The sequence below is a fragment of the Macaca mulatta genome, chromosome 13 (genome assembly GCF_049350105.2).
Source record: "Macaca mulatta isolate MMU2019108-1 chromosome 13, T2T-MMU8v2.0, whole genome shotgun sequence".
NCBI classification, from domain to species: Eukaryota; Metazoa; Chordata; class Mammalia; order Primates; family Cercopithecidae; genus Macaca; species Macaca mulatta.
Window position 1 is genome coordinate 6,699,866 of NC_133418.1, and position 11,908 is coordinate 6,711,773.

General features: G+C 43.3%; 2 protein-coding genes across 12 annotated transcripts in view; one reads left to right on the top strand and one right to left on the bottom strand.

The window, feature by feature from the left end:
• Window positions 1-10,489, top strand: part of INPP4A (inositol polyphosphate-4-phosphatase type I A) — a 164,154-nt gene extending 153,665 nt beyond the window's left edge. For all 11 annotated transcript variants that reach the window (XM_028831540.2, XM_077958509.1, XM_077958518.1 and 8 more), the window contains one exon: window positions 9,617-10,489. In XM_028831540.2, the coding sequence (XP_028687373.2) occupies window positions 9,617-9,770 (154 nt within the window). In that variant the 3' untranslated portion in view covers window positions 9,771-10,489. The remainder of the gene's footprint in view (window positions 1-9,616) is intronic.
• COA5 (cytochrome c oxidase assembly factor 5) lies at window positions 4,636-11,848 on the bottom strand. Its single transcript, NM_001267542.1, is given in 3 exon segments — window positions 4,636-5,886; window positions 6,964-7,047; window positions 11,657-11,848. Coding segments are annotated over 3 exon segments (225 nt in total). The 5' UTR covers window positions 11,756-11,848; the 3' UTR covers window positions 4,636-5,844.
• Window positions 11,849-11,908: the final 60 nt, after the last annotated feature.

Sequence of the window (11,908 nt, forward strand, 5' to 3'; positions counted from 1 at the left end):
CGTCCCTCCTCACTCTCAGATTTGCTGTCGCTCACCACCTGCCAGTAATGGCGTGGTGTTCTCCTGGGTTCCGTCCATAACTTTCTCACTTAAGATGTTCTTCCTGAAAAATCTTACACATTCCTGTTGAACAAATGGTCACTTATATGCTAGTGACGCCTAAACTTGTAGGTCCATCCCAGACTCTCCCCCAAGGTCCAGATTACCTATACTTGCAAGCACTGTGCCTGTCACTTTGCCTGTGTCACAGTCATCTCAAACACAGTGTGCTCATGCCCCTCCTCCTCCAAGCTGGCTGATCTCCCTCTAATAGATGATCTTGGGGTCATTTTCTCCTCCACATCCCATCAGCCACTGAGACCTGTATCTCTTGAGAACCATCCCATAATTTCCATCCATGCACCCCCAGGCCTGGTCTATGTCTCCTCGGATCTGGACCTCTCCTGAGCATCCTCACCCCTCCTGTAAGGCTGGTCTTAGGTCTGCCTTCCTCTATGGTGATTTCTCCCCACAAATGAAGTTGGCCCTTTCAGAAAAAGTTCCTCTCCTTCAGTGTTGACTGTGACGACTCTATCATGCATATGCTGTCCACTGTCAGTCCCCTCTGTATTCACAAGAGCAAGTGTAATGCCTGCCGTGAAGGACCTAAAGTTTGTTGAATAAACAGATGAACAGATGGTGGTTTTGTGGTGGTCAACTGAAATCTTTCCTATTTTAGCACTGGACCACACTGTTTTTCTCTCTATGTAATCAGTTATGCTAAATGCATCCCAAGGAGCCAAATTCAGAAGGTCAAAGGAGAAGGCAAATGGCAGAGTGTGGTAAAGGGGCTAGTGAGAGGGTCTCTAAAAAAGGCTAAAATTACAGGGGGTTCAGGCAATGTTATCTTGATCTGGATGGCCAGTTACATGAGAGATTACTTTGTTCTTAACATACGAACATCCTATTCACTTTTCAGTATACTGGTTATGTTTAACAGTAAAAATTAAATGTTAAAAACCCACCATTTTTGAACAATCTCCAAAGGAAATTAAGGAAACAGTTCTATGTACAGTAGCATCACAAAGAAAATTCTCAGGAATAAACAACCAAGGAGACAAAAGTCTTGTATACTGGAAACTACAAAATTTTGCTGCAAAGAAATTAAGGACTCCAATAAATGGAAAGACATCTTGTGCACATGGATTGAAAGACCTAATATTGTTAAGATGACAGTACTGTCAAAAGTGAGCTACAGATTCAATGTACCCCCCTCATCAAATTCCCAACTGATTTTTTTGTGTGTGGAAATAGAAAAATCCATCCTAAGATTTACATCGAATCTCAAGGAATCCTAAGTAGCCAAAACAATCCTGAAAAAGAACAAAGCTGGAGGTCACATACTTCTTGATTTCAAAGCTTATTATTACAGAGCTACAGTAATCAAAATAATGTGGCACTGGCATAAATACGTACAGACAGAAGTGCAAAAGAGAATAGCATGCCCAGAAATAAACCCTGGCATATATGGTCAAATGATTTTCCACAGGACGCCAAGACCATTCGATGGGGAAAGAACATCTTTTCAACAAATGGTGTTGGGAAAACCAGCTATCCTTAGGCAAAAAAATGAAGCTGGACATTCACACCATATACAAAAGTTAATTCAAAATAGATCAAAGACATAATTTAAAAGCTAAAACTCTTAACTCCTAGAAGAAAACACGGGAGCAGCTTCATTGGAGTCGGCGGTGACTTGGGTATGACACGAAAAGCACAGGCAACAAAAGTAAAAATAAACTAGACTACACCAAAATGCAAAACCCCCGTGCATTAAAAAAAAAAAAAAAAGAAAAGGCAGCCTACAGAATGGGAGAAAATACTTGCAAATCATGCATCTGATAAGAGGTTAACATCTAGAATATAGAAGGAACTTCAACTCAACTACAAAAGAACAAACAACCTATTTTTTTAATACCCATCTACCACCTTAACCATTTTAAGGGACTGAAAATGATTTAACCCATTTGAATGATTTAACCCATTCAAAATGACTTGAGACATCTCTCCAAAGAGATATACAAATGGCCTCGAAGTACATGAAATTATGTTCACCACTAATCATTAGGGAGATGCAAATTAAAACCACATTGAGATACTTCACACCTATTAGGATGGCCACTGTTTAAAAAAAAAAAAAAAAAAAAAAAAAAACAAGTATAGGCAAGAATGTGGAAAAGTTGAAATCCTTGTGTGCTGTTACTGTAGACTACTACGGCTGCTGTGGAAAACAATACGGCTGATCCTGAAAAAATTTAAAAATAGAATATGTGCTCCAGCAATTCCACTTGTGGGTATATACCCACAAGAACTGAAAGCAGGGTCTCAGATATCTGTATACCCATATTCACACAGCATTATTCACAGTTACCCAAAGGCACAAGCAACCGAAGTGTCCACTGACAGATGAGTAAACAAAACAATGTGCTATGTACGTACAATGGAATATTATTTGGCCTTAAAAAGGAAGGAAATTTTGATATGTACTACAACATGGATGAACCTTGAGGACATAATGCTAAGTGAAATATGCCAGTCAAAGACAAATGTGGTATGAGTCCACACGAGGCACTTACTGTAGTAAAGTTCATAAAGACATAAGGTGGAATGGTGACTGTCAGGGTAGAGAGGTGGAGGGGTGGTGGAGTGAAAGGGGAGTTGTGGAGATTGGTTGCATAATTGTGAACGCACTCAACTCTGTTGAACTGTACACTTAAAAATGGCTAAGATAGTAAATGTTATATGTATTTTACCACAATTAAAATTTTAAAAATAGATTGCAAATAAAGGCCTGAAAAATTATTTTTAAAATGAATCACAGACTTACACGGAAGAGGTAAAACTGTAAAACTCTTAAATGAACAGAATAAATTTCCATCAGCTTAGATTAGGCAATGGTTTCTTAGATACACCAAAAGAAAAAATAAATTGTAATTCACCAAAATTAGAAATTATACTTCAAAGGATACCATTAAGAAAGTGAGGAGACGGCCGGGCACGTAATCCCAAGCACTTTGGGAGGCCGAGACGGGCGGATCACGAGGTCAGGAGATCGAGAGACGATCCCGGCTAACACGGTGAAACCCCGTCTCTACTAAAAAAATACAAAAAACTAGCCGGGTGCGGTGGCGGGCGCCTGTAGTCCCAGCTACTCGGGAGGCTGAGGCAGGAGAATGGCGTAAACCCGGGAGGCGGAGCTTGCAGTGAGCTGAGATCCGGCCACTGCACTCCAGCCTGGGTGACAGAGCAAGACTCCGTCTCAAAAAAAAAAAAAAAAAAAAAAGAAAGTGAGGAGACAAACCACAAATTGGGAGAATCTGTGAATCACTTATCTTTAGGCGACTCATATCTACAACATACAAAAAACTGTTACAACAGTAAAAAGAACTGAACTGAAAACTGGACTAAGGACTTGAATAGATGTTTCTCCAAAGACATACAAATGGCCAATAAGCGCATGAAAACATGCTCAAACATCATTAGCCATTAGAGAAATGAAAGTCAGAATCTCAAGTGGATAGCACTTCATACCCAGTAGAATGGCTATAATCAAAACATGAATTATAACTGCTGGTGATGTGGAGAAATTGGAACCCTCAAAGATGGTTGGTGGAAATGTAAAATGCTACAGCTTCTGTGAAAAATTTTGGCAGTTCACCAAATGTTAAAGTTGGCCAGGAACAGTGGCCCACGCCTGTAATCCCAGCACTTTGGGAGGCCGAGGTGGGAGGATCACCTGAGCCAAGAGTTTGAGACCAGCCTGGGCAACATGGGGAGACCCTGTCTCCACAAAAATACAAAAAAATTAGCCAGGCGTGATAGCACGTGACTGTGGTCCCAGCTACTCAGGAGGCTGAGTTAGGAGGAGCCTGGGTGAGACTGCAGTGAGCTGCAATCATGCCACTGCATTCTGGGCAACAGCAGAGACCCTGTCTCAAAAAAAAAAAAAAAAAAAAAAAAAAGTTGGAATTATATGACCCTGTAATTCTGCTCTTACGGAAACATATGCTCATGCAAAATTTGTTCACCATTGTTCATAGCATTAGTCATAATAGCCCAAAGTGGAAACAGACCAAAGTGTGCCAACTGATGAATGGATACATAAAATGTGGTACATCTATACTGTGGAGTATTATTCAAAAATAAAAGGTAATGAAGTACAGATAGATTCTACATGGGGATGAGCCTTGAAAACATGGTAAGTGAAGCCAGTCACAAAAGGCTACATGTTATATAAAAAGTGGATTAGTGGCTTTTAGAGGCTGAGGGGGAAGGGAAGTGACTGCTAATGGGTACAGGTTGCTCTTTGTAGTGATGCAAATGTTCTGGAATTAGTGGTGATGGTAGCTCTGTAGATACAGTATAAAAACCACTGAACTGATAAGTTTCAGGGTGAATCTGATGGTATGTGTATTTCTCCAAATAAAGCTCAATAAAGCTGTTAATAAAGATGAGAGGGCTTTATAATATACATTTTTGAGTTGTTTACTTTTATTAATAAAAAGTTATATCACTTAAATATGTATACAGTGAAAAAAACCATGACTATCCCTTTCCCAGTGAAAAGGAGTACACTCAACAGACCTTTGTGATATTCTGCAACAATGACCCATGCTGGGGTGGAATTCTCACTTTTTAGTAGAACCTTTACAAACTCAAGTGAGCTGTACAACACCCTGACTGCTTTAACTCCAGTGAACCATGGAGGTATAAAGACGCTAGGGTTGTTTGTGATTCTTCAATGCCAAAAGTAAAGTTGGAAACTTGGATTCCTGTTTGACTCTACTGTATTAAGTGATCAGAATAAAATTAAGGCTAATTTTCAACCACTTCATGGTTTTCATTCTTGCTTTCTATAGTGAACATCTGTTGTTTCCACTTGCTCTAAACCCCTTTCCTTTTGGGATTCAGCTCACTGCTCATCCATGTGATTCTGACAGGAGTCAGCAATGACAGCGCAGATAGCCCAGGCCTGGCCAAGATCACAGGCCCCCATCCCCTTTTCCATAGGGACTGGTCCAATGCAAGGGCAGGTGATCCTGGGAAGACCAGAGTCCTTTTATAGGATTTGATTTGTGAACCCTGAAAAAGGAAGTTCTCTCTCTCCCTTTTGAATCATGGATCGTAAAGATGTGGGCTTGGAGCTCACACTGGCCCATTATGTAGAGAGGGCCAGCCTGAAAATGGAACCAGGAAACAAAAGCAGTCCGAAGATGATGGTAAAGAGCCTGGGCACCACAATGTGGGGCCGAGCGCCAGCTACGCCTGTGGATTCTGTTGAGGTGCTGAGGTTATTACTTCAGTGAATCACAGCACACATGAAGTATTTCTTCTCTAAGGAATCAAACACAATGTATTTTCGAACTAGACAGGAAAAGACTGAATAAAGAAAAAGTTCATCCTAAACTTTCCCAACAGACATCTGGATGGGCTCCATGTTATCAGCTCTGTCAGTCACATCAGTGGCCTGTACAAATTGTGTAATTCGATTGAAGAGTCAAGTTTGCAAATAACAGTCTTTCCATTCTCTGTGCTTTAGAACAATTCTCAAAACACATTTATTATGCTGCCAACCCGTAACTGTTCAATTAGGTTTTTCTTCTAAAAATAACTTGGATCAAGAGAATCATTTACTTTATACATATTCAAAAACAGAACTCATCCATTTTCGTCAGCGTTCCATGGAAGGGAAATCTGGTCCAACCAAACAGATATGGTAAAAAGTATGTTTCCTGTTTTGGCTTATTTGTGTTAATGACCAGAGAAAATATCTGTTGTCTTCCATCTTGGCTTCAACGTAATGTATCAATATCCTTTTCTTCCTCTGAATCTTGCTCTGTTATCCAACTGAAAATAAATATACAATTAAATCAAATTTGGTACAATATAATTAATTAAACACCCCTTACTTTGGTAAGGGTATCACTGTATGAGAGAAATAAACCAGTTATTAGCAAAATCAAAAAGGCAATGACATCAGAACTACCAAGAAAAACCACAGTAATGAAGATGGCACTGACAGGGCGCGGTGGCTCACTCCTGTGATCCCAGCACCTTGGGAAGCCGAGGCAAGCAGATCACCTGAGGTCAGGAGTTCAAGACCAGCCTGGCCAACACGGTGAAATCCCATCTCTACTAAAAAAAATACAAAAATTAGCTGGGCATCGTGGCAGGCGCCTGTAATCCCAGCTACTCAGGAGGCTGAGGCAGGAGAATCTCTTGAACCCAGGAGGCAGAGCTTGCAGTGAGCCAACGTCGCACCATTGTACTCCAGCCTGGGCAACAGAGTGAGACTCTGTCTCAAAAAAAAAAAAAAAAACAGCATCCTTAGGTCAAAGTGCTTTCTTCCTTTAATGGGATGATCTTATTTCTGGTTTTGTACTTTTCTCCAAGAAAAGGGTCTCAGTTTCCATTCCAAAGATCTCCGTAGATCTTCCAAATCAAAGAAAGTCAGAAAGAACCCCAGAGATTTGTAATATCTTTTTAGGCCCTATTTCTACAATCCATCCCTCCAAAATTCAAACACAGATACGGGCATTTTCTCTTAGTCACATAAGGCACAAGTGTATACAGCTTAGAGCTCCACACGAGAGGTTTGTGGACACTTGCCAACAGAGCTGAACTCGAGAGTGGCCAACAGGAACTTTTACCCATATATACCTGCTGAGACTTCATTCTCACCCTTTCGGAAATGCATGAAGTTCAGCAGCTGTGGCTAGCACGGTGACAGAAGAACATAAAAATGAGCTGTGGGTTTTCCTGAATGCTACCTAACATTAACCCACTGGAGTAAGAACTATTATCTACATCCTTTTTTCCAAACCATATCACTGCAACTCATCTATAACTATTAAGTCATTCATATATTTAACCTCCATATAGCTAATTTTTAGCATAAGCTTTTAAAAATCTTTAACCACTTACCATTGATCTTCTACACTCAAAAAATGCATATTTTAAAGCGCTGCAGTGTCCTTCCTTCAAACACTGCCGAGGGGATTTTCCTTCCTATGACAGACACATAAAACAATATAAACACCTTGGAAATTTTCTCACAACGTACAAAATACTTGTCCTGAAAACAGTCCTTTTTTAAAGTGTTAAAAGAGGAAAATAGAGAGTTATGTAAGAAACAGTTCTTGACCATCCTGGCTAACACGGTGAAACCCCGTCTCTACTAAAAAATACAAAAAACTAGCCAGGCGAGGTGGCAGGCGCCTGTAGTCCCAGCTACTCGGGAGGCTGAGGCAGGAGAATGGTGTAAACCCGGGAGGCAGAGCTTGCAGTGAGCTGAGATCTGGCCACTGCACTCCAGCCTGGGTGACAGAGTGAGATTCCGTCTCAAAAAAACAAACAAAAAAATCTATTTGGGCTGTTGGTGCCTAAAGAATGAAAAAAAAATGTAACTTGGGAACTTTAAGGACACTGTTGAATTCTTGAAAACACTGGTTTCCATGGGACACTTTTCCTTAAATTGTTTATATTAATATCTAGAAAAGGATACCTTCATTTCCTTATGGGTGAAATGTGTGAACTGGGTACCTTAAAATCAGAATATTTTTAGTGTCAGTACGAAACACTTTACATAGCTAAAGTGTATGAGGCGGGCTAGAATACTACTTAAATAGAAATGTGGCCCATTCATGCACCAGGAAAAATGTAACCCAAAGCTCATATGCTCTGCATAATCAGGGATTTTCCCTCAAGCAGATTTTGACTCTGCAACCTCATCACTGCAGCCACTCCCCAGAACATTTATGTTCCAAGTGCCAGGCACACTCCGCTAGTTTTTACTATGAAAAGCTACAGGGTAGTATGTCTGTGGTATTCCTGTCCTCCAGGATCCTGGCCACCTTCCAGTCTGTATGTCTGCCTGGGTCCTAGATATCAAATGTCATCTACACCAGTGACTCTCAAAAGTGGATCAGAGTCGCAAATTTCCTTCCTCTCCAAACTCTGCAATTCTGCTGGCGGGATGCCTTGCCCACATGAACAATGTGGAGGCAGACAACAGACTAACCATACAAAAGGTTGTAACTATAGTTTATAAGCTGATGCCTCTTCAAACTGTATCTAAGAAGCTACCTTTTTCAAAAGCTTTCAACCTATATTGCCAACTGCCTGGGGTAAAAATCCATCTAGATACACTAAAGCTAAGAGACAGTCATTCATCATCCACTCCACCCCAAATAACAGACTGCTAGCTGTCTGCTCTTCCTTTTTATCCAGCATATGACTGGGTGAGAATCTCCTGGACACCCTTGCATTTAGCTGTGGTCATGTGACTAAGTTCTAGCCACTGGAATGTGTGGGAAACAGGCGTAGAACTTCTGGGTTGGTCTTTAAAGAGGCTTGCCCCCTTCCTCACTTCACTCCATAAGGTTGCCGGGCCTGATGACTGCAGTCTTGGACCATGAATATGAGAGCAACACCCTATTTCCTATATTTTCCTATTTTCACAGCACAGAGTCACAAGAGTAACAGTGTCTGTGTCCATGGGAGATTGAGGGAAATGACCAGGCCCTGATTATAGGCACAAGAACAAAAGAGAAAGTTCTCTATCTTATTTAAGCCACTATTATTCTGGGTCTCTGTAACATGTGCTTGAATCTGTATTTTAACTAATACACTCCCAAGCTTTTTTGCCTTCTGAGGTCAAGATTAGTCAGTGCTCTCAAACATGGCTGTGACCAAGAACCAACCTAGGAAAGAAACTTTTAACTTATTGGGGGTGGGGTGAGGGCAGCAGTGGAATCTGTACTTTTAAAAAGCCATGCCACTTCAGGCCGGGCGCGGTGGCTCAAGCCTGTAATCCCAGCACTTTGGGAGGCCGAGACGGGCGGATCACTAGGTCAGGAGATCGAGACCATCCTGGCTAACACGGTGAAACCCCGTCTCTACTAAAAAATACAAAAAACTAGCCGGGCGAGGTGGCGGGCGCCTGTAGTCCCAGCTACTCAGGAGGCTGAGACAGGAGAATGGCCCGAACCCGGGAGGCGGAGCTTGCAGTGAGCTGAGATCCGGCCACTGCACTCCAGCCTGGGCGACAGAGCGAGACTCCGTCTCAAAAAAAAAAAAAAAAAGCCACGCCACTTCTAGGTGATTCTGATGAAGAGTCAGCAGGTCTGGAAGCTGTTAGTGGAGACAAAGAAGATATCGTGTGATGAGTGAAGTTCCTCTGGCAGAATTTCATTGTCCTGATCATCCAGGAGTCATTAAATCCTAAGAAGTCTCTTCAAGAGATGCCTTTTGAATCTGCTTTTTCCCTGCTTCCCTCCAGGCCCACTGGAATTTACATCCTTACCATTACCCTGAGTTTCTCTGAGGCCCTCTAACTCCTTGACAATCTCCCAAAGCAGCATCTAGAACTAAATACATGTTTATGTTGAATTTCTCCCTAGAGTGAGGTGCTGCAGGTTTCAGGTGGACTGGCAAGAAGAGACTACAGCACCAACCTGCCCTAAGATCAGATTAACCTTTTTATTCAAGAACTTAAGAAATCAGAAATTTCCATCATAAATAAGGTTGCCATACAGAGCAAGCAAAGACCTCAGCAGAGCTTTCCTTGGTCTTTCAGAGTCCCCAGTGAGGAGCGGTCGGCAGCAGCTGCCAACAGACTGGAGGAGATGGTTCTGGACCTGCAAACCTCTTCACTTTTGCCCTTTTACACTCCAGCTGAAGTCACCATTCAGAATGAATTTAACACAACCTGTAAACGAACTTCCATCTAAAGAACTGTTTATAAGCATCACATTTTCTGGCTGACCAAACTGAGCACTGGTAAGGCCACATTCAATGGCGGGAAAAGCAAAGTCTGTACCAGCTGTCGCGACCACAATCTCTACCTACAGCATTCCAGCCAAACGGCCCCGCTTTCTACACTGCAGAGGCCATGTCCCATTCGTCAGTGTTTGTTCCCTGAGCCGGAGCCTGGCACTCCATACATGTTTGCTGTATCAACCGCTGCAGAAAGCCAGCTTGGACTTCTCTGTGCTGCTGCTATTGTCTTCCGCTTGGACTTTCTTTCCTTAGTCCTATTCGGTGTACTTTCTTCCCTTGACTAATCAACGTGGCCTTCCGTGCTGAACGTCTAGATAAAATCCAGTCTCCTCACTCTGACACACGCGCAGGCCTTCACACCTGGCTGCAACCTTCCCCTCAGGCTTCTCTCGCATTCCCGTATTGCAGGACGCTAGCTCCTCTGGGCCCTCCCACGTCTCCCTGCCTCTGCACTTGCTGTTCTTTCAGATCTTCCCCACAATCACAACAGTTCCCACTTCTTTACTTGATAAACTGCTATTCAACTTTTAAGACTCAGCTCAAATGTCACCTCAGAAGATTCCAAATTCTGAAGCAAAATCAGATGCTCTCCATTGGGCTAAGGCACTTTTTTCCTCAAGATCTAGTCATTAAACACGTTTAATAAATGCTTACAGTATTATGGCAGGAATTTAGACTCTTAGATGTCTATTTCTCCCATGACACCAAGCTTACATGGATAGTGACTGCAACTGATTCATCTTCGTTATAACCAGTGTCAGGCACCATGCCTACCACTTAAGAGGCATTTACCAGGAGCTGGCTGAATGGCAGCACCAGTGAATACGGGGCAGAGGGGACACAGCCCCGGACAGGGGAGCCTGAAAACAGCGGTACCTCAGTTTCCTCATTTATATAAGGAAGTTGGGCGAGATAATCTCTTAAATTTATAATAACTCAAGTTTTACTAGACCTTGGGAGGCGAGAATGGCCGACTGCTAAAATCAGTGAACCAAACATAAAATTGTGACTCGGCAGAAACACTAATACGGCCCTATAGTGGATGTCCATTTGGGGGTAATCTTTTCTCTGAAATAACAGCAACTTTCTGGAACTACATCTCCCAATGCAAAGATAACCGCACACAATTGAATGCCCTCTGGTCGGGCCTCTGTAATTGGAAAAGGCACTTGTGGTTTATTTGAGCTCTAAAACCAGAACCCAGGTCCACTCTGAACCTCACTACATGCCTCAGTGCATTCCGAGAGGGTGCTGAGGAGACCTGTGTCTGTAGTAGGGGAGTGAAGTAAGAGCGTAGGGGAAGCAAGATACCAAATCGTGAAAATATGGAGTTGCTTTATTTTTACAACTTAACATCCAAGAATGCAGAGAACTGTAACTCAGAAACAAATTCATATCAACACAAGGCAAACTGAGCACACATTCAGTCACAACTGAACGGGCAGGGGACACGACTGGCCAGGGCAGTGTACCAGGTTTACGCAACTCTCTGGAATCATTAATTCTGCAGATCATCATTTCTAGGCAGGCAAGAAACCTGGCTTATTCTCCTTTATGTCTCCAGAACCCGGCAGAGTGCTAGCATGCAATACACGCTTCGTAAACTGAAATGGGTTAATCTTTGCAAAAACCCGACAGGGTGGGTTTATCGTTATCTCCGATTTAACCCCACGGGGAACTAGCTCAGCGGATCTGCGCACGTTCAGTGAGCCCGAGCTGTGACCTCCGCCCGGGATGGTTAACTCCAACCGCCGCCGCGGGCGACCCGCTGCCCTCCGCCGAGCCGGGCCTCCCCGGGGCAGGCGTCGTCACCACCGGGAGCGCCCGGCCGCGCTACCTGGACCACACAGTCCGACTGCAGCAGACACTCGCCCAGGTCCTCCTTCAGGCCCGCGCACACGCCGCCCTCCGGCTTGTCCTCGTAATACTTGGGCATGACGGCGCTTCCCGTCCGCTGCGGACTCTACTTTCTTCCACTGCAACGGTGGCGACCGGATCCGGAGCAAGCGAGGCCCCAGTCTCAGCGGGCCGGAAGCCAGCGGCAATAACTTCCGGCGGGCCGCGGCGGTCGGGCCGAGGACTAAGGGGC